Here is a 24,211-nt window from a genome sequence, read left to right on the forward strand (position 1 = left end):
TTTTATTTTTTGACTACCACAGGGAGCCCATGCGTCCATTAAGAAATGCAGCACCTATAATTCTTACGGTGGAATGTAAACATCTATTGCCTCACTTTTTACAAAAGAATGCCGTGCATTCCGAGTGTGTTTCCTTCTATGAGACTGCCTCTGTAACAAGCATTTGCAATGCAATAGGTTTCGCATTAGGAAAGTACGAGCTATTGGTATTGTAAATAACACATTTTTTATTTATGTATTGGTTTTGAAAATAGCGAAATTAATAGCATAGCTTTGTCATTTACAATGCCAATAGTTTTAACTTTTGCAAATGTGACAGCTATAGCATTTGTAATGCAATATGTGTTGTATTTACGTGACTTAGATGTACTGATATTACAAATAATGGCTTTTTTTAAAATAATGAATACTTAAAAGTTATTGTAATTTATAAATGGCAATAGCTTAAACTTTTGTAAATAACTTTTGTGAAGATTATGTTCTGTGTATTTTATTGTGACGAAAATCCAAGAACAGAAGTGAAATATTAACATCTTTTTGTGACATTTGTAATAAAGCTTGAAACATTGAGAGAACATATTTGAACCGTTGTTGTTGAATGGTTGCACAGATTAAAGCTGTGGCGGTGCTGAGTGATGTTGTGGTAGCGCATAGTGATGCTGTGGTGGCGCATAGTGATGCTGTGGTGGCGCATAGTGATGCTGTGGTGGCGCATAGTGATGCAGTGGTGGCGCATAGTGATGCAGTGGTGGCGCATAGTGATGCAGTGGTGGCGCATAGTGATGCAGTGGTGGCGCATAGTGATGCAGTGGTGGCGCATAGTGATGCAGTGGTGGCGCATAGTGATGCAGTGGTGGCGCATAGTGATGCAGTGGTGGCGCATAGTGATGCAGTGGTGGCGCATAGTGATGCAGTGGTGGCGCATAGTGATGCAGTGGTGGCGCTTAGTGATGCAGTGGTGGCGCATAGTGATGCAGTGGTGGCGCATAGTGATGCTGTGGTGGCGCATAGTGATGCTGTGGTGGCGCATAGTGATGCTGTGGTGGCGCATAGTGATGCTGTGGTAGCGCATAGTGATGCTGTGGTGCCCCTGAGTGATGTGGAGATGCGATGGGTCGAGTGAGGGCGATAGATGGATCGAGTGAGGGCGATCGATGGATAGAGTGAGGGCGATCGATGGATAGAGTGAGGGCGATCGATGGATAGAGTGAGGGCGATCGATGGATAGAGTGAGGGCGATCGATGGATAGAGTGAGGGCGATCGATGGATAGAGTGAGGGCGATCGATGGATAGAGTGAGGGCGATCGATGGATAGAGTGAGGGCGATCGATGGATAGAGTGAGGCCGATAAATAGAGTGAGGCCGATAAATAGAGTGAGGCCGATAAATAGAGTGAGGCCGATAAATAGAGTGAGGCCGAACATGCAAGTTATGCTAGTAAGGTCTCCTTCGTTAGTGTCTTCCAATTCAGCTGCAGTGAAATATAAATTCACCTTTGCATTTATTTATGTCAAAAGTTCAGCTCTTACTCTAGATTACAGCCCTCCTCATGTTAGACAAACAGAGCCCTTTAACTCTCTATACTGCTTTGAAAATCTGTAATCAGTCATAATTACAAGAGTGAGGGTAGGGCTGGAATTATCAACCTTTTAAAAATGCTTTGCGAGCAAGAGCAACACTTAAGAACCCACAGAGTAAACATCAGTGTTTCATTGTCAATTGTTGAAATTGCACTTAAATTCTAACAATAAAAGACAAACAATGTGGGGGGCGCATTTGCTTTCTGGAGCTGAATCTTGACTTGTGCTGCATTATATGGAACAAAGGGCAACACAATACAACAATACCGTCTTTTGCTCTTTAACGCAATAAGTTCTGGGATCTGATGCAAGGCCAGAGCAACGTTGGCAAGAACAGGCAGCTTTTGCTTTGCAGTTCTACAATTGAATCTGCAGTTTGAGTGCACTGACGTGACAAAAGAAACCAGCAGGAAGTGGGATAAGGGAGGGGGTGGCAAATGGTGAGCACTTTCACGGCCGCTTTGATGTTCTCAGTTGCCACGCGGCGCACTGAGAATATCAAAGCGGACGCGAAAGTGGTCTGCAGGCGGACAAATGGTGCGTCGGCATAGCCAATAGGTCTCGCTTTTGGGACCTTATAAGTATTTAGTTATGCAGCACAATATCATTGGTGCAACAACATCAACTGTTGCATGGCTAAACACTTATAAGGTCCCAAAGGCGAGACCTATTGGCTATGCCAATGCTTGTTTTGCACGCCCCTCATTAATGGCACACTGCAGACATTGGTGCCCTTCAATTCAGAAAGTGTTACAGCCTTGCTTCTGACGATTTGAAGCACTATATGGACAACAAACTGAAGGGCACGGCCAGAGTACAGCTTATGAACTGTGTCAGCTGCTGCCATAAATTACCTGCATGGCTGTGTATAGCAAGCGATGTTTGAGAACATTATTTGTCAATTCACGAACAGACGTTTCCAATTATGGATTGGTCCTGGCCACCTTTTTAACTAGCATGAAATAAAAAAATGTTTTTTAAATAGGGTAAAACGTCACAGGAAATAACCCATCAATGCACTAATTGCACGGCTCACCGAAAAGGACATGCTGCTAACTCTTTCAACCCCACCATTATTTCTTTAAAAAAAATGAACAATTCGAGAGAATCAATTAACCGTAAGCTGTAATACACTGGAATCTCTAGACTACCACCTAACTCTGTAAAATTGGACACTATGCAAACAAGGGACTTGCTTTTTTAACGGGGTGATATTTGACGGCAGACAAAAAGTGAAATGTATACATTAATGAAGAAAACAAAGTCACCGTGTGATTCGCGTCCCTTTGCAAACCGCTCCATTGTCCTCACGCATCTCCAAAAACAGCTGAATAGTGTTTGAAGGGGGGGGTGTTTCCTCGAAGCCGCAGGCATGCAGGCTCTATCCCGTGCCTCGCACTGCATTGTTGTTGTGGGATCGGCACGGAGGGGGCTGTGAGGCAGCCTCGGATGCCCTGAAGGAGAGCGAGTTCCTAGTGTGTGTTTTTTGGACTCCGGAATCTGTGGCGAGGGACCGGTAGAACCCCCTTGCTTACGCCGGTCAAAATAAAGCCACGCAGCCGCTATTCTAAAAGCGTGCAGCGCTACAAAAAAAATAAAATATATATATATATATATATATATATATTATATATATATACACACACACACATATATATATATATACACACACATATATATATATTATTGTGGATGTGGGATTAACATGCTTAATTAAGCGGTGCAAGTTGGCGAGCTGTTCAATATATAAGGGGTATACTGATCTACATTTAAAGCTCTGAATAAGATCAGTACTGAAAATCGCTGGAACCCAAGCAGTGCGCCTAACTTTGAAAGTATAACTTACATTCTTGTTTGATTAAAAAAAAAAAAAAGGAGAGGGAGGGTAGCCAAATTCAAGCAATTTGCGAAGGCGTTTTTTGGGAGGAATGTGAACTAAAAAGTAAAACTAATACCAGAAATATGTCTCCAAAGTACAGCTGTAAACTGCACCCTCTCCAACTGGTCAATGCGAAAGCTGAATAGCGGTAGTATAAATATTTTTGCAGGGTTACACAATTCTTTGTAGTGGACCTCTGGCAAGCTTAGAATTTTCTGATAAAACGTATCAAAGGTCAGATGTTAACAAAAAAAACTATACTCATTTGCCATGCTGCTCAGCGTGAACTTCCCAATTTATAAGTCGTGTAAGAGGATTTTCCCATTGGGAGTTCGAGGTGTCTTCTGGAGTTCAAATGAAATATTGTAAAAAACATGGGTCACAGTGGGAGTATTCCACGTGAATGAAATCAGCTGCCGCAATTGAATGAAACAAGCAGGAAGTGGGATAAGGGAGGGGGTGGCAAACGGTGATTACTTTCGCGGCGCTTTGATGGTCTCAGTGGCCGCGAGGCTCACTGAACATTCAAGCATCCGCAAAAGTTATCAGCAGGCAGACAAATAGTGCGCGCGCCCGGCGCATATGCACTGTACCCGATCCGCACTTTGGGAGCATTTTTGAAAGCCCCTACTTAATATCTCGCCAAAGTATCGCTAACGAGATGGTTTAGGCGAGACCTAAAAAGCATGATGCCTGTGAATTTCATGGGATAATTGCAGGAGAATCGTGTGCCATGAACTGTACACTTGACATGTACAGCAAGCAGTACTACTGGGGTCATCTTTATATACAGAGGTGAAGTGTAAACATTTTTTTAAAAAAAAAGTAGAGTAGAACTAAGATCAGCGGGGGTTAGGGGGTTCTGGGGCAGATGAAAGTGCTAGGATCGAGATGGGGCTATGCAGGCCAAACAATTAGCTTTGAAATATAAGCAAGTACAATTTTATTAACCATTAAAGTAAAAACGGGTTCTTTAGCAGTGAAAAGAAACATGCCTGAAACATGAAACGGACTGTAAAAGTCACGCAGGAGGGTAAAGGTGGTCCTTAAGTGCAACGATCGTTTTGAAAGAAGAGCATCTTATTGTGTGCCCGGCAGTTCAGTTGAAAACACTAAAAGCAAGCACTTCTTTGTGCATGTATTGTAAACTGAGTTGCTATTGTCCATGTTATTTTGTAATTTTCGATTCTGCTTTTCAAAGTATACTTAATGTAAACTTACAAAAACCACCAAATGCAAAATATTTCTTTTTGTTCCCATACATTCACGATGTTTGAATTAAAATAGCTCAAGTCGGAACTTTTGCTTTTTTTCCTGTAGCTCTCTATTAATAGGGGGTTGCAATCTCTCTACCAAGATGGTGTCTTCAGTAGAGTCCTTTATTCTGATTTAAGCCAATCGAGGAGCACAAATGAAGGGGGCATGCGAAAGGGGATAGACAAACCCTCCATTGAGGGCATGCATAGCTCTTTGCATATAGCCAAGGAGCATTTTTGGAATGGAGGAGTAGCTAAAAACAATTGACATTTTAAAACTATTTATAGATTAACTATTTATACTTTTTATATTACATTTTGTGCATCTGTCATGGCATCTATGCATAGAGATCAGATGACTGCTTACTTGCCACCATAATATTATTCATGAACCTTATATATAGAGTTGGTCTCCCTATTCGGATGCAAGGGAGATCTGACTGCAAAATCTCTCACAGCAAATGCAACTAGATATAATCAAGATTTACAGGTCTGTTTACAGAAACGGGAGCGCTTCGAGAGCCAAGACAAACAAAGAACCATGCGAGTAAAAAGATGCAAAAAAAAAAAAATAGGGCGCCAATATGGAACACGCACAACACCCACAGTGTAACACAAGCAGGAAAGAAATTAAAAAAATAGTCCCCCAAACGAATTGATGAACAACCCTACCATGAAGATACAGTACTAAAAAGGAGGGACAAAGAGGAAGGACTGATGTTAGACCTGTCAGCCCTAGGGTGGTCTTTCCCTTTTTTTTTTATCGCCCTTGCCTCATTTTTTTCCACCTTCTTTTTGTTGGCCTTAGGTCTCCGAGCACCTTCCCATTGGTAATCAATGCTAAGGTGCAGGTGCTCTCTTACCCCAATATGGCTGCCACTGACCCCTGCTACTGCAGCGTGGTCTTTGTAGACGCACTCTAGTAGCCAGGAGCTGGCTGGAACCCCTAAACATTGTTGCAACACCAGCCTACCTTCCTTGCCCTTAGCTAGAGTAAGGAAGCTCCTGGAACCTTCCGGAATAGGGGAGTGGTCACCAACTGCCATCTCAGAGAGTGGTCACCTGACCTGGGACTATAAAAGAAAGGTGAGGGAAACTTTCCAGACAGTTGGGGCATCACTGACCTGGGGGACCCTACGCAGGAGACTTGGGCGGTAGGGCCTAGTCAGAAACCTATACCACTGGGGGTGACAGGGTTTAGGCGCTGCCCGCCAAGCTGAGTAAGGAACACTGAACTAGCCCACTGATCTGGCCCGGCGGGAGGGGAACCCAGGTACCACCTGAAGTGACCTGCTGAGGAAACTTTTCAAGCCTTCAACTCCAACCCCCCCTTCTTCAAGCAACTACCTTCAAAGGGCGCCAGAACCACCAAGCACCAAGAAAACCACCTGTGCTATCCAGGACAACTGGGGATCAACCAGGTACCGGGCTGCGCCATCTGTGCCGCCCTGGGTCGCCCCTGCGCTGCCCTGCATCATCCCCTCTGCTGTCCTGCCCTGACTGAACTGACTAGGCTGCGAATCTGGCTGCCCTCCCTTCCCAGCACTCTCCTATTGTGCCCCTGAGAAGCGCTGTGGACTGCCGGAATTGCTGTGCCCTGGGAAGCGCTATACTGGTCCCCCAAGCGCTGCAGCCTGCCGTCCTGTCAATTGCCTCTAAAGCGCTGTGAACTGTCCCTGAGACACTATAATTTCCCAGCGCCGTACTGCCTGCACCCGCGCTGCCCTGATCGCTGCCCCGCCTTGAGAGGAACTTAGCGCTGTGGCTGAGAAGCGCTGAGGCAAGGCCAGACTCACTACTGCGGCCAGGGAGTCCTCGGGGCTTCCCCTGTCAGCGCCGCGGCCCAGCGCTCTCCCCTTGGGGCCAGCGCTGTCAACTTTGCCCCCCGCGGCGGCCCCCGGTGTCAGGTGAGGGCCGCCTGAATTTCTGACAGGCCGCGCTAGGCCTTGAAGCCAGCGACCTGCGTCACGTGAGGGGGCGCATACGGGACTCCGCCCCCGCTGCCCCGGCATTGGCTGGGCCTGTTGCACTCCTCTGCCGGCCGCGCTGGTATTTGCGGCCGGGTCCACACCTCCCAGGGACCGTCGGGGATTGGCCTAGAGACACCGGGAGAAACCCCGGATCACTGGAGCAACGTCGGGCCTCCCCTGATCGGCCTAATTCCCGTCAAGGCTGAGAGTACCAGCGAGGGGGCTCCGGAGTCAGCGAGAGCCCCCTCCCCCTGCCAAACACGCTATAACGCCCAGCAAGGGCCCGGGAGGGCCAAAGGTAAAGGTCATCCCCGGGGAGGCTGGCGGGAGGCTCAGAGTGCACCCCTCCCCTGGGAAAACTAGTGACTGGGCCCCGTTGGCCCCCAATTAGCCCACGAATGAGTCAGGACTGGGGCCAGAGTATGCAGTAGACCCCCGTAACTGTGGGATAGTGGAGTTACCTCCGGAAATGTTACCAGGGGTTACTAAAAGAGCTGTACTTGCTACTGCAGACAATGAGATGTTCGTTCTGGCTTCATGAGAGGTTTACTGAATGCCCACAGTTATATTGTGTAAGGAAATGTCTATCCTGGCCTGATGTGATGTTCATGTTGCTTATGTATTGAGAAGCTGACTGCGACCTCATGCACCAGATCTGCCCCATCTAAATGCAATATTGATGGTGGTTTCCACTAAGGGATTTCTTGCAGGTGCTGACTAGGAGCCAGGCTGATGCCAGGCCTACAGTTATTTAATATTTAATATTTATGTATTTATATATTTATGGCTGAGTAATGAAAAGTATGCTTTTTAAGGAAATGTGAATTGAGTTAATGCTACCTTGATGACTTGTTCACCCTGAATGAACTATCAACCGTGATCTTATTCTAGATAAAAGTACATTGTTTAATTAGCCTCACTGGTGTGGTCTCAGTCTTTGCGTGCATTTATTGTTTCAGTGGATGTGTGTGCTGTGTAGTCACTTAACACCTAACCTTTCGGGTGCCTACCCGCTCGAGCCAGGCTACCCCCGGGGAACTGGTGACCCCAGTTCCTACAACTGATCACTAGCAAACAAGGAATTTTAAAGGAAACTAAAAAAAACAAATAAGCATGGGCCCACAAAACAGCATATACTAAAGTATATACAACAGGTCTCGAAAGCTCGACCTAAAAAGGTCAACTGTAGAAAAAGTTCTTGGCAAATCAGAATTTTCTTTTTATTTATTTTTATCGTGTTGAGTCTTGCTGGACCAAATGTCCACATATTCCCTTCCCATTTTTTTTAACCATTTTAAACCCACCTCAATCACCTGTTTAAAAGCAAATTTCTTGAAAATGGCTGACCAGATTTGACTTTCTGCCCAATTAGATGTAATTCCATTAATCTGTTTTTTCTGTATAGTTTCGTCATTTTTTCCAACAGGAACGGACATGGGAATTCAATGTTTTGGTACCCCCCCTTTTCACTTTAAACTATCCAGGAATGAGCTGAGTTGAGTAAACAAAGTTGTTTTTTGAAAGTTTCACAAAGTTTTGTGACTTTATATATAACTAGCAGCCCGCCCCGGCGTTGCCCGGGGGCAGAAGGGGGCTGAGGGCTCCATTTTGTGCTTTTGTTTAGTGCCGGCCGGGCCCCCCGCCCTCCCGCCCCGACATTGCCTATACCGCTGCCCGGCCGCCTGCCTCCCGCCCACCGCCCGCCTCCCGCCTCCCGCCTCCCGCCTCTGCCTAGCAGGTTGCCTGGGGGTAGAAGGGGGATGGGGGCTGCATTTTGTGCTTTAGTTTAGTCCCGGCCGGGCCCCCCACCCGCCCGCCCCGACATTGCCTATACCGCTGCCCGCCCGCCTGCCTCCCGGTTTGCCAAGCTTTGTCAGTGATTTTCTGCAGAAAATTGGGGACCTAGAGTGGAATGACAATATGTTATTAATAACTTTGGTCGTAGAGTCCCTTTATACTAGTATAGGACATACTAGTGGTTTGAAAGCGGTTGAACATTTCCTAAGCAGAAGAGTTTACGAATATCACAAACACAACAAAGTCATTATCAGTCTCATTGAATGGTGTCTTTACAATAAATTTTTCCTCTTTGGTAACGATTTGTGGAAACAACTAAGGGGCGTGACAATGGGATCCTGTTTCTCCCCCAGCTATGCGTGTTTACACGTTGGCTGGTCGGAGGAACAGGTCCTAAACATCAAACATCGTGTATGGGTCAATGAAAAGATTTGAATTATTTGCGTTATATTGATGACGTTTTTATTTCATGGACAACAAAAAGGAGGTTCCTAAAGGAAGAGAGGGGGCGGTCACTAGGGTGAGAGGGGTAGTACTCAATGGAGAGCTAACCCTGGGTATCCATTGAGTTGGATATAATGGCCTCACACACCCTAGCGAGTGTAATGCTTCATCATAGGCAATGCTCCTCATTGGGCAGGCGGTGCAATTCCCAATGGGCACACCTCAGAGAGGGGCTCTTTATCGGAGATCTTTTATCCAACTGCCTATAGGTGAAGTGTGGGTGAGGGGCCAGGATAGAGTAGATAGTGTGAGTGAGGATAAAATGAGGCACAAGGTACCGGAAAACAATTTTATTCTGGTGGTCCTCTGGCGCAATTAAAATAAGGAGAAGTCTGTAATCGCTGGAACTGAAGTTTCCTGAAGCGATACAGTACTAAAATGTGAAGAGTGTGATCAACATGTTTCTCGCTTAAAGTACATTGACTGCGATTTTTCAGGACCTAGTATATCAAGACTACTATCTACAGAAACATAACCTAAAAAGTGTCAGTTTACAAAAAACACACAAGTTGTACTACCTGTTTAACAACTACTCTTGCCTGGATTGGGAGACAAAAGAGACCGTTACCACAGGTAAGTTACAATGCGCAATCCCTAAAGTGACCGTGAGCACACAGTGACATAATGGCATACTAGTGAAAGGTGCGACTAGTATGTGTCTAAAAACCAGAGTGGTAAATCCAATGATGGATGTCTTAAAAACAATATAAACAATATAAACAATATAACGCAGCAGTATTCATACCTAGCAAATTATCCAAATGACTAGGAGCAAATTACTCACCTATTAGTTAGAGTCAATAGGTGTAAACAGTGCCCAGCAGGACAGACATCAGGGTTGAAGCCATTGTAAATAAGGCTGGGGAGAGGTATAGGGTGATTAGGACATTATGGGGTCTCAAGGGTTGCATCACAAGTGGTGATATATATTGCATCGATTATGAATAGTACGCAGCTAACCAGGCTACCACTCATGAAGACAACGTTCACGGTCTTGGCGTGAAAGTAAACTGGAATCTACTCTGAGGCCATCGATGTATTTGACAACCTCCTTCTATAGTGTAACTGTGTTATGGCTTAAGAGGGAGTCAATGTGGTGCCAGTTGTTCTAAGCACTAACATGCCCCAGAGGGCCACTCTAGGGGTGATAGAGAGGATCCTCAGCACCGAGGAATGGACCTCCCCCACGCCACCCTCCTTCATTATGGAGTGCGCCACCCTAGCCCTCACAGAAAACTACTTTGAGTTTAAAGGGCAACACTATCACCAAACCCAGGGCACCTCAATGGGAAGCACGTTTGCTCCTTCGGTGGCCTGTCTGTATATGGCTGATTTTGAGGAAAGATACATCAATGGCCCAGTGAATCCCTACCACCTTAACATCAAATTGTGGAGGAGATTCATTGACGATATCCTGGTGCTCTGGTCATGGACCACAGACTCATTCAAAGAATTCTTCAATTGGCTTAACACGTTGAATGATTATCTCAACTTCACCATGACAGCCTCTGCCACTAACATCGCCTTTTTGGACTTAACCATTAGGCTAGTGGGAAGGAAAATCGATACTACAATGTATCGCAAACCCACTGACCAGAATAGCTTGCTCCACTTTACGAGCCATCATCCAAAGGTGCTGAGGCTAAATCTTCCTTTTGGGCAATTCCTGAGGGTCAGGCGAAACTGCTCCAACCTGACAGACTACAAGACAGAATCCACCATACTATCCAGAAATTTGACGGATAGGGGTTACCCCACCAGGGAGATCTACAAGGCACGTAAACGTGCGCAAAACAACCATAGGGGAGCCCTCATTGAATACAATACCCACAGCACGCAAGACACAGACCTGATAACCTGCGTCACCACCTTTTCTCCAGCTTCTAATGAAATTAAGAAGATTATCAAACTGCACTGGCAGATCCTGAACACAGGTACTTTGAACCTTGAAATACCTAAATTTGCCTTTAAGAGGTCTAGGAACATTAAAGACATCCTGGTTCATACTAGACCTAAAAAAGTGGATACAATCAAACAAACTACCCTGTGGCAATTACCACCTGTACGGGGACACTATCCATGCAGCTCTTGCAGTGTGTGCCTTTTCACATCTATACACAAGACAATCCTTCTGACGAGACCTTTACGTGGAAATTCGGGGGCACACCAATTGCAATACTCCATATTGCATATATCTGCTGAGATGCCCATGTGGTCTACAATATGTGGGCATGACCTCCCGCCCCATAAAAACCTGCATCTCTGAACACAGGAGCAGCTTCCGCTGCAAGAAAACAAATACCAAAATGTGCAGACATTATGTGGAACAGAACGACACGGCTGACTCACTCTCTTGGCTAATTCTAGAAGCCACCTCAGATAAATCTAAACACAATTTATTCCTGAAGGAACAGAGGTGGATACACCGATTGGCCACCGATAGCCGAGGGTTGAATGAGGACATTCCGTGGAGTGCTCTTTGAAAACACCACATTGTTGCGATTTCTACTCTGTTAGCCACCCCCTCCAAGTACCGATCATTGTCAACCTTATATCACGAGGGTGATATTAGGGAGATAACGGCGACAGGTGATGATCTACAATAACCTACCTCCACCCACCGCCCACTTGACAGTCAGCGCCTATCGCTACACAATATACTAATCTTTTACACTGTGTAGGTGATCTGTGCTTGGTTCCACAATATTGCTGTTTCAATTAAGGGTCTTTATGGATGACTCTTGTACCACCAATCACACTAATCTAATCTATGGTGACTGACTCCACTTTGATATAACAACCCGGATAGCAACCGGTGTCAATTACTTTGGGTCTAGCATGGAGGGGAGCTCAACAGTATCTGCCCCACCATTGCAGATCTTCATTACCACTAATGCAAATTGCTACTGGTCCGAGACCCATTGAATGTGCATCATTGCTAGCCCTCTTTGAATTTTTTTACCTTGCTATAACAACAACCGAGACAGGAATCTTGTGTTTATCATTCTGTATAAGCGTTCACAACAACATGTGGCTACGATGTTGCTTCCCGCGATATTCATGACGAATGGCTCCACATCACTTTACCCCTTGTATGCAGTGTTGATGGATATTTCCTACACTCCATCATGGCCGCCCGATTCACCGTGATAGTCACATGACCTACTAACACTAGGCACTTCCTGGTTGCTAACCAAACAACGCCCTCCACGGTATTTAGTCCATGTTGACGCATCGGCTCTCTACTATCCAGGCCCAGCAGCAAAGAGTAGGCGCAATCGACGCTGACACAGGCGATATGAAGTAAGTCCCGAATGCAGGCTAATCCCATTCCGAGGGTTGGCTCCTCTGACCACAGGGTCCGCAGTAATGCCGGTGGTTACGCTTGAGGCTACAAACAGACTATGGGGCTATATGTCTTCTCCACACTGTTTGTGTAAATGCATACGCTGCAATTATAGTACTGTATTACCCATCTGACTCCCGTATAAAACACTAGGGGTCGGACTGTGTCTCTCTGGCTAGATGCGGGCGGATCATCCTTTCAGCCATTACTTGCATACGATATCTGCAGCCAGCATCTAGTATTTGTATTACAATGGGCACAATACTTACATTTTGACCCATCTTCCTTTTAACTGGTGCCGATTTTGCCTTCACCTTCGAAATATGGTTTATAGCAATAGGCACCCAATGTACATTGTTATGGGCACAATACCGTTCTTTGGTTAGTATTGTCCAGCGAGTTGGCCTCGGTGTTTAATAGATCCCATATTGCACTTGATTCCGTTTCCAAACTGTGTGCTTAGAACAACTGGCACCACATTGACTCCCTCTTAAGCCATAACACAGTTACACTATAGAAGGAGGTTGTCAAATACATCGATGGCCTCAGAGTAGAGTCCAGTTTACTTTCACGCCAAGACCGTGAACGTTGTCTTCATGAGTGGTAGCCTGGTTAGCTGCGTACTATTCATAATCAATGCAATATATATCACCACTTGTGATGCAACCCTTGAGACCCCATAATATCCTAATTACCCTATACCTCTCCCCAGCCTTATTTACAATGGCTTCAACCCTGATGTCAGTCCTGCTGGGCACTGTTGACACCTATTGACTAACTAATAGGTGAGTAATTTGCTCCTAGTCATTTGGATAATTTAGTAGGTATGAATACTGCTGCGTTATATTGTTTTTAAGACATCCATCATTGGATTTACCACTCTGGTTTTTAGACACATACTAGTCACACCTTTCACTAGTATGCCACTATGTCACTGTGTGCTCACGGTCACTTTAGGGATTGCGCATTGTAACTTACCTGTGGTAACTCTCTTTTGTCTCCCAATCCAGGCAAGAGTAGTTGTTAAACAGGTAGTACAACTTGTGTGTTTTTTGTAAACTGACACTTTTTAGGTCATGTTTCTGTAGATAGTAGTCTGGATATACTAGGTCCTGAAGAATCGCAGTCAATGTACTTTAAGCGAGAAACATGTTGACCACACTCTTCACATTTTAGTACTGTATCGCTTCAGGAAACTTCAGTTCCAGCGATTACAGACTTCTCTTTATTTACGACCACCAGAATAAAATGGTTTTCCGGTACCTTGTGCCTCATTTTATCCTCACTCACACTATCTACTCTATCCTGGCCCCTCACCCACACTTCACCCATAGGCAGTTGGATAAAAGATCTCCGATAAAGAGCCCCTCTCTGAGGTGTGTCCGGTGGGAATTGCACCGCCTGCCCAACGAGGAGCATTGCCTATGATGAAGCATGACACTCGCAAGGGTGTGTGAGGCCATTATATCCAACACAATGGATACCCAGGGTTAGCTCTCCATTGAGTACTACCCCTCTCACCCTAGTGACCACCCCCTCTCTTCCTTTAGGAACAGCCCAGCCTCCTTTTTGTTGTCCACAATTCTTAGGGCTGTGACTGTGTCTGGACCTTCCACTCACCCTCCTTGAGTGGTAATCTGAGCCCTACCGGATCACATCTCATCTTCCTTCTCCCCCCCTCTTTGGCATATGTTTTTATTTCATGCCAAGGGGATGAGGAAGAAGCGCAAGCATTCTTGAAAGAGATAAATGATAACTCCCTCAACCTTAACTTCACGTCCCACATTAGCAAATGCGAAATAGAATTTTGGGATGTGAAAGTGTACATCAAAAATGCCAGATTAGAGAACACTTTTCAGAAAACCAACCGCTGGAAACACGACTCTGCACGCCACTAGTCTACACCCTAAGAATACCATCAATAGTATTCCCTATGGCGAGATCTTAAGACTTAAAAGAATATGCAGTTCCACTAGTGATTTTGAGACATGTGTGAAAGAGATGAAGGTAAGGTTAAAGGCACGTGGATACTCTGATGCAATGTTGCATCAGGCTATAACCAAAGCCAACTTACGATCTAGAGAAAGCCTTTTTCCAGTGAATCCTATTGGCACAGACAACATGGATGTCAATTTGGCTTCCACTAATGTGGCAATTGATTGCCCTAGGTTAATTACTGCCTTCAGTAATGAAGAAAGTAAAATCAGGACCATCATTAAGAAAAATTGGCCCATCGTGTTAACGGATGTGGTACTGGGTCCTAAACTACCTAGCATGCCGCTGGTTACTTTTCAAAAAGCTAAAAGCATGGGTTCAGTTCTAGATAGGAGCAGCCCAGAGACGAGACAGAATACCATGTGGCTTCAACCTGCATCAGGGTTCCAGAAATGCTATACATGTAGGGCGTGCAAATTTGGAACCAATAAGACTCACTATCAAATTCCTTTTTGTTCCTCTGATATTGCTATTACGGGTAGCTTTAATTGTAAGACCAATTTTGCAGTCTATGTCCTGACGTGTACCAGTGGCCTAAATTACATCGGCAGTACAAAACTACAGGTACACGTCAGGATCTTACAACATCTTAGAGTCATCCTGCATAGTGACCCCGCCTATCTGGTAGCACACCATTTTAAAAGGAAACTTAACAATGATGTAGCCTGCCTCACTTATTATGTGGTGGGGTCCATTCCCAAATCCCGCAGAGGTGGAAACAGAGAACATCAGTTGAGACAACTCGAAACAACTATGATCTTGGAATTTGATAGTAAATGGCCCAATGGTCTTAACAATACAGATGATATGTATAACTTCTTATAAGTATAGTGTTCCCTTAGCAACCCTTACTAGAGATCAGGTCTTACCATCATAAACCTCTCTTCAGTGACGTATCCATTTACAGTCCTAGTTTTCTCTTATCCCTTGTTGGTAGACAGGTTCCTTGTTACCAATGATATGAATAATTACTCCATCAGTCTACTGTATATACGATGCAATTTTGCTCTTTTTTTATACACCATACACAGGTTGTGCACTTTCATTGGGTATGATGAATTACTGTTTCTAAATATGTTATTTATATGCTTTTAACAATGGATTTAGGTAATGACCGATTTCATTGTTAGTAATATTTATACATTTTTTTTTATTTAGGAAGTTTTATATAGCGCTAGCCTGACCGTAAGGTATCGGAGCGCTTCACTATGATAGATATACATATATCTATCATACACATTGCACTATATAGTAGTATATATTGCAATCATTTTTGCACAGTTTTTGCACACCACGCAGAAGTGCTACCTAGTTAGATATGAATATTTGATGCACTTTCTATCCTTCATTCAGTACTGTCCAAAGCACCAACATGAGTACACTTATAACCTATATTGAACTAGGTTTGTTACTTCCTCTACTTTGCAGGATTTATCCTTTTAAAATTGAGTATGTATTTATACAAATATATAATTTTGAGGAAGATTGAAAGTTTGCAAGCATTTATGCGGATTTAATTTGTATACTTATCAATGACTCTGAAAAAAGTGGTCACTAATATGCTGCTTAATATGTGTTGTTTTAAGGTTTTTAATACATTTATGTATTTAGAAACTGTATAATTGCACAAAACAATATGGTTTTATATTACCTTGCACAAAGACGTGTGGGCAGTATTTTTACATGGTTTATGGTCACATGACCGGCAAGGAGAATGTTTGGGGTCGTACACGTATAATGCTATTATAAAAACAAATATAGGTTCAAGCTTTCTGCATGTGATCAAGGGCTCGTGAGCCCGAAACGCGTCATTGCTGTTTACCTGCACCATTAAAGAAATAGTTTTGCCAGATCCTGTGGTCCGTCTCCTGCTTCGCCGGTCCGTGGGGATTGGAAGTGGCAATTGTGCTTTCCTGACTGTGTAGATTTGTGGGGCTTGCACGTCCAACGAGGAAGGCTCACCGCACTCCTGCGGGTCTGTTCAAGCTTGAACTTCGAGCCTGATACTGTCAGAAGGAAGCGTTGCAGGCTGCAATTCAGGGCTGGAGCCTGCAAAAGTTCGCTCTTGATAACTGAAAAAGCAGGGCAGCCCGGTCACGGAACACAGTGCATCTACCCACTGGGGTTTAATACTTGCATTTTAATATCGGTGAGTGAGCATCGCATCCACTTGGATAAAGAAACTACGAACACCATGAGGCATTGAGAATGCCACTCCCACAAGGGCAGGTGTTCAAAATTGAAAAAGTAACGCGACGCTTGCACTACCGTTTATGCCACTGATGAAAGGAGTGTATTTCCTGAAACGCGTCTGGCTGAGCATTGTACACGGAGAAGCCTGTTGCTTGGTGATTGGATTGCTGGCAAGTGTTCGAGTGCATAATAAATGGACTTTTTATCAAAGCTTCCTGTGGCCTTTCTCAATTGTGCTTTCCTGACTGTGTGGATATATATTACCTACTGGCGATAGCCAGTAGGTATATATAGTTAGGATTGTTTTCCATAGGGAAATCGCAACATTCTATTGGGAATAACTTTGGCGCCGGTTGAGGAATCTTCCTGAAATTTTCCTTAACTTTGCCTCGCGGCGCTCCGCTCCTTCCCTGAAAGTTTGGGGGGGATTCCTCAAGCGGGGACCGAGATAAAAGGGGGGTCCCAAAACGTGTTTTCCCCATGTTAATTTCCATAGGGCGGTTGGACTCACTTTTAGCCCGAACGGCAGAATGGTTTTCCACCAAACTTGGCAAAATTGTAGGGACTGGTAGCCCGATGTGCCTTTGCTATGTCTCAAGATATGTGCACCAGTGGTTTTTACGAAAATTAACTTTGAAAAAATATATATTGGGCTACATTGGGCCATATATATGTTAGAGCCCAAATGTAGCCCAATGTAGCCCATTGTAGCCCAATGTAGCCCAAAGATGGCCACCAGAGACAAAAAAACAAATGTAGCCCAAATATCAGCCAGATGTAGCCCAACTATAGCCCAATGACAATGTCCCAGAGTGTTCTAAAGAACAACTAGAGTGCTAACAGTCTTACTTATGACAAAAGTATGGCACACCTGAAGTCATCTTGATTGGAATAAAGTGTTAACACTTAAAACATTTAATTTGCAAAGGAACAAAATGAGAGGGCTCATTTTGCCATAGAAATTATGATTAGTGCTGAAAAAAGAAAAATTAGGGCACATTTTGAGTGACTTCTCAAATCCTCTTATATTTCATTAAAAAAATTCTGATATGCAGTCTCCCAAGATAGCCACCAGAGACAAAAGAGCCCAAATGTAGCCCAAATATCAGCCAGATGTAGCCCAACTATAGCCCAATGACAGAATGTCCCAGAGTGTTCTAAAGAACAACTAGAACGCTAACAGTCTTACTTATGACAAAAGTATGGCACACCTGAAGTCATCTTGATTGGAATAAAGTGGTAACACTTAATACATTTAATTTGAAAAGGAACAAAATGAGGGGTTTCATTTTGCCATATAAATGTTATATATATATATATATATATATATATATTCACTGAAAAAACCATAGGTTACACACCAGTTATAGTTCGGAATTAGCATTTAAAAAACCTTTGAAATTCACTGAAAAAACCATAGGTTTCAGGCCTTATATAGTTAGGAATCAGTATTTAAAAAACCTTTGAAATTCACTAAAGAAACCATAGGTTTCAGGCCTTATATAGTTAGGAATTAGCATTTAAAAAAACCTTTGAAATTCACTGAAAAAACTATACGTTTTAGTGGTGTTATAGTTAGCTGGACATTTTACTCATACAAAACCAATGAAATTGCTCCTATACAGTTAGTTGTACTAACTATATTTCGCGCACCCGCAATCCACTGCTGATGTCACATATTAGATCATTCATGACATGGTCAGTGACATCACTGATGACATCTCAAATGACATCACTGATGACATCATCCACGTGACAATCACATACACCTTTTCATACACTATTACAATTTTTCATCACTGTTTGTAAAATACAGAGTATCATATTTAAATCCATTGTCACAGCAATACAAGTATCTAAAAATCCACTCAGTGATTCATAGATGTATACACACATCTAATCACTTACCTATGGATTCACTCATACATGCTGTCAATGAACAATAGAACACTATCAAAAATACTTATACATCTATATCGACATTAAACAACAGCACGCATCCTATTCACATATGAAGTCATCCTACTCACTTATGCAAACAATGGATCATACTTACATATTTACTTAGCAAAACACTTATACAAACACCACTTCTTCTATTCATTTAGATAGTAAGTCATACTTAGTGAATTATAAAATCATTATTACAAGTATACAGTTATCCATACAGTCACTCACACAATCATTGTGTCTTATGTATACTTATTTATATACAACAACTGACACATACACTGCCTTTTATTTTTCTAGTTTGTTGGACCTGTACCTTTGAGAAATATATTTGCTCATCACCACACCCATAAAGAGATTCCCTCACCCAAACTGTTAGAACATGTAGTTTTAACTTCATATATCTACTGAATCAACTATTCACACATCTTTGGACAGTCACACACCCCCCACCGAACCACACACACTTTCACACTCCCATACAAATACTCAGTTAACTAATCAATAACTAATATAGACTTTCACATAGCTAGTAACCAACTGTAGAATCAGTTTACACAACAACTGACAAAGTGATACAGATATTCACAGTTTAGTCACTATCCACTATATTTAGTGAGACATTATAAATTGGTCAAGTAAACAGTCAATTACACTGCTACTAAATCCTCCATCCAAATATTTATTTATATATATCCACTCATTCTTCAATGTAAATTGTTATATATATAATGCATATTTAAATAACGAAGCAAACCACATTCACTGGATGATGTCATGAGTGATGTCATCAGTGATGTCATTTGAGATGTCATCAGTGATGTCACTGACCATGTCATGAATGATCTAATATGTGACATCATCAGCAGTGGATTGCGGGTGCGCGAAATATAGTTAGTACAACTAACTATATAGGAGCAATTTCATTGGTTTTGTATGAGTAAAATGTCCAGCTAACTATAACACCACTAAAACGTATAGTTTTTTGAGTGAATTTCAAAGGTTTTTTAAAAACTAATTCCTAACTATATAACTCCTGAAACCTATGGTTTTTTCAGTGAATATATATATATATATATATATATATATATATATATATATATATATATATACACATATATATATATACACATATATATATGCATACATACACATACATACATATACATACATACACATATACATACATACACACAAATACAATATAAAAATGTTTTTAAAAACCAGTCGAAATAGGGAAATTCACCAGTTATACATAATTGCTGTAACGCATCCATGGTTGAAAGTTAAAAAAGCATTGGAACAAAGTGGGATGGGGGCAAGCAACACCACGAAGAGGCACGAGGGTAAAAGCACACGAGGAAGTCACCTGCAAACACATGCACTCTTATGGAGTGCTTCAACTAAAAGGTTGCTCTGAAAGTGCAAGCACTGGAAAAAAAAAGTGCATGCGCGGTCTCAGGAAAGACCTAAAAATGGAGCAGCTTAGTTTGTACTGCCATGTAAGGTGGTAGAGTCACACACCAAGAGCCTGAAGAGTAAACCTAGAGGGGCACAAAAGGCTTCTAGGACAATTACATTTTCTAGCCAGCAACTGACTTGGGGCTAGACATGTTCTGATAGAAAGAAAACTTTTAGGCAACACCAACATCAGCAATTCTTTACAAAAAACTGTAAGGTTGGACAATGTACAGAAGGTAACATGCAATGAAGGGATGACGATTTACCACTACCATTCATTCTTTTAGATAACACAAGGAATTTAACTTAGAGAACTTCGAGAGTTATTCATGGATATTTTGCAATGGAGATGTGCTTTGCTTGCTTAATCTGGTCAAGTGGTACCAGAGTTGTATTAGGCATGTAGGAAGGGAATTGGCTGTTGGCATGTCGTATCAGGGTCTACCAGCAGTGACCTATTAAACTTGCAAGAAAATAAATAAGCTGGAACCACAGATTTTATAGAAATTGTCCTGAAATGTAACCTAACTGAAGCCTGGCAAACCAGAGTTTGTTGCCCTCTGAAGTACCATGAACTTTAGAACTGTGAATACTTTTTAGGGATCCAAGGAGTCTTACTTCAGACCATAAAATGTCATTGAGAAAGGATAATCCCATGAACTTCTAGCTGTAAAGCAGAATCACAGGAGGTGGCACTTTTACAGGCTTTACTATTGTTACCTATGTTGTACAGGTCATTTCAAAAGACCAAGGTCACCTGCTGCACAAGTCTGAATACATCATACACGTAATTAATCTCACCCTGATGAAGTAAACTCACTCTGAAGGAGTAAGCCACTGATAAGATGACTCAAGTGCCAATGCCTTGGATAGCCTATGCAGGCATTGCAAAGGCCAGCCACTGAAAGCTGACTAACACTAAATGCAGGTAAAGTCCAATACTTCAGTTAGAAGAGACAGGTGATCTTTTGCAAGTGCTAAGAGACCTCCTCGTAAGCAGAGAAAGAAAAAGCAGTCATGGCATAGAGAAAGTCATCTCATTCGTTTTCTATAGTGGTCAAGTTGTCCAAAAGAGGGGGGGGAAATGAGCATAAAGAGAGGAACAGTGGGAGGACACGTTCTGTCCTCCCACTTGCTTCATATTTCTGTAAATTTAAGAGACACAGGTTGTTATCCCAGTGCAAGGCAATGTATGCATTCCGATCGCTTAATTAAAAATATCCGGCTTGTGGTTCATGAACTAACCATACAAGATGGGGGGGGGTGCAATAAATGTACTTGTATCACTATCCAACTGAATCGCAATATTTCAAAACTACAACAGACAAAAAAATATGGCTATTCTCACTCCATGACTCAGGGTCACTTCAGAACTAATCTTCCTGAGCCAGCCTCGAGCCTATTCTAGAAAGCATTCTCCAGAGAAAAGGTTCCCAAAGGTGATGCATATGCAAATGATCACCCTGCCCAAGAATCAATCATGGCCAAGACTTTGGGTTCACATCCCGCTACCAATGCATCTTTCACAGCACTAAAAGATTCTAATACAAGAGGCCGGGGCATTTCATAAACAATTGAAACATTCCCCAAGAATTTTTAGACCAAGAATGGATTAGAGACGATAAAGGAAATGCAACTCTAAGACCATCTACCCTCAAAATGAATTCCCTCTACTGCTAGTTTGATCATCTCTGGAATATGACAAAACAATAAAAGGTCAGATGCACATAAGTAAGGAAACTATTGCCCATTTTTATTCACAGCAAGTCATTTGCTTAAAAGTTCAGCACAAAAAATATTTTTAAGACGTGGGCATCAAGAACAGCATAGCCATTTTAAATTCTTTTATTTTGGCAATACCTTTCTTGGAAGAAGGAACAATGACAAAACTGACTACAAGAAAAAGCAGACATTAAAATCCTGCAGTAAGTCAGACACACTTTTAACATATCAGCACCTAAGGTGCTTACCCTGCAAAAATAATTAAGAATTAGAAAGCTAAACGCAAGAGGCATTTTAACTCCGACAACATGCATCTCACTAAAATGTTACTTATACCCAAATAACCGTACATCTGCAGTCCACTACGCAGCAACCACGACTTACCGCCACTTGTGCAGAATCCATGAACCGGAGTCCAAAGTAATCCTTCTCGATCAGATCCAAATACAACATGATTTGATCAAACAGCTCCTGGCCTTTAGCTTTTTTCTGTCAAAGATTAAAGGGAGGGGAACATTAAGCAAGTTTGTTAAACCAACATCTTTCAAACTTTGCTTTTCTTAAATAGAACCAATAGGCTGCCATGGGCCGCCACTAACTTCATTCAGAACTAGAGTATACAGTATTTACCTTCATACATACCATTTATATATGCTCCATTAATGCATCCATGATCACCCGTGCATGACAACCAGCCACTGAATACCCAGTGAGGTCTCTTTCTTTGCTGTCAATGCAACTCCTAACACCAGTCTCAATGGGTCTCACAAATGACATGCACTCTTGACTTCCGTTCCAAAAGATGAAGGCAATGAATGTGCAAGTGAACATCAGCCGTCATGCCATGCCGTCATACCATGCCCCATCCCTATAACATCTGGACTGCAGCTGCCTTCGGCTTCTTAACAGTGTTAACATCGATTCCCAAAAATGCATTCTTCATTAAATCAGGATCCTGTGAAGGCAAATACAGCCGAATGCAGTCGGGACTTTGTTGATCTTAAAGTGCCCCGTGGCACCAATATGTGGAAACAATGGTTAGCTGTGTGGAACCATGACTTCGAGGTTCATAGATGTGCTGACATTTCAACACAGGCCATTCAGTACAAATTTGAGGTAATGAGAAAACTGGATGTAAAGAAGGGGGTGCTGCCCCAGTATGATTGGAAGATAAGATGTTTACGCTTCTAATACAAATTTCAAACACTTATCTAGTTTCAGTCCTTCAAAAGAAAGGTTTGATGGGGCTAGGCTTTAAAGACTTTCGAAGGATGAAATGCGGAAAGGATTGATTCCAACCTGCGACCTGCAGGTCACCAGCCCCAGGCTAAATAGGCTGGGTGCGCTACAAGTGCATCGAGTCTGGTTAAATTGTCGTATGAGAAACACAAGCAAGGCTCAGGGTAACCCTGTAACCCCTCCAGGCAGTCCCTTCGCAACTTAATTAAAGAGCAGTAAATGGGTTCTCAGAAGCGCTTCCGGGGAAGTTATTGCTAATTAACTTAACGTGGAGCGTGTGCTGTCGTTTAAAACTTGTTTCTGTCCAGTATTGGAAAACAGTGACCGCCCAGAGCTTTCAGTACCATAATCCACTCTCGGCACATCACAAACCTCACTTTTGGCATAAACCTGCCGTGCCCTCATTGGGGGGTGCACTCTGAAGGAATGGTGCGGTGTGATAGAAGACACAAGTGTACTCTACAGCCACAGGGTCAAAAGTTCTTCCAGCCACACCGGATTTGTCAAAACAATTCACAGTACAAGAATGTGCACTATTCAGACAAGTTGTGCACCAAATGAAAGAAAATAGGCATCGGCATTGAGGGTGCAATAAACCCTGAACTTGGACTCCACATATTTAAAAGGGGTTAGAGTGCTTTCACACGACATATCAATGTGGCAGTCAAGAAGTTTACGAGGGGGAACCGCATAGCAAGAGCGGGATTGTAGAAAAAAACGGAGCGAAGCCCTCCCATTCAATCGAGTCTATTTAAGAGTCCAAGATGTATGGACTTCAGTGGGAGCAGCAGCGAAGAGCCACAGAGGTGTGTTAAAATGAAAAGTGGGTGGGGTGGTAACTTAAGCAGCGTTGAGATAAACGCAGCATATTAAGGAGAAAAAAAAACTGTGTGGGGGGCGCACATAAGGGCGGGCACAGCAGGTGGTGGGGAGTGAGAGCAAGCAGTACAAGCGTGGGTGGAGGAAAAAGAAGCACACCACATGCACTGCTGTGGAGCGTTTAAGCAAAATGAAAAAAAGTAGGTTCATATAAGGAAAGGAACCAGGAAAGAGCTCTGGTCCAGAGAAGGGCCAGAGTCAAGATGGACAAGGCAAGTAACTGAATAAGAAGAGAGTGAATCCACATGACACTTACGCCAACCAATGGTACGCAAGGGCAGGTCCCAAGTCCAGCCTATTCGGACAATAGGTCTTTCACAAACAGGCTGCTTACATTGTCTGATAGGCGAGACCTAAGAAGGTCCACGAAGTTTGATATGTTGAGTTTACATAGTGCTGAGAATGAACTGGATACATTTATGAAACAATAAATCACTTT

The 24,211-nt window shown here is 43.0% G+C and overlaps 1 protein-coding gene across 2 annotated transcripts in view; it reads right to left on the reverse strand.

Annotated features, from left to right (window-relative positions):
• The window catches only part of EPB41L5 (erythrocyte membrane protein band 4.1 like 5), a 1,262,314-nt gene that overhangs the window by 913,300 nt on the left and 324,803 nt on the right, over positions 1 to 24,211 (reverse strand). For both annotated transcript variants that reach the window (XM_078682077.1, XM_078682078.1), the window contains exon 3: positions 22,039 to 22,143. In XM_078682077.1, coding sequence (XP_078538203.1) covers positions 22,039 to 22,143 — 105 coding nt within the window. The remainder of the gene's footprint in view (positions 1 to 22,038; positions 22,144 to 24,211) is intronic.

Source organism: Lissotriton helveticus, chromosome 3_1 (genome assembly GCF_964261635.1).
Source record: "Lissotriton helveticus chromosome 3_1, aLisHel1.1, whole genome shotgun sequence".
Classification (NCBI taxonomy): domain Eukaryota; kingdom Metazoa; phylum Chordata; class Amphibia; order Caudata; family Salamandridae; genus Lissotriton; species Lissotriton helveticus.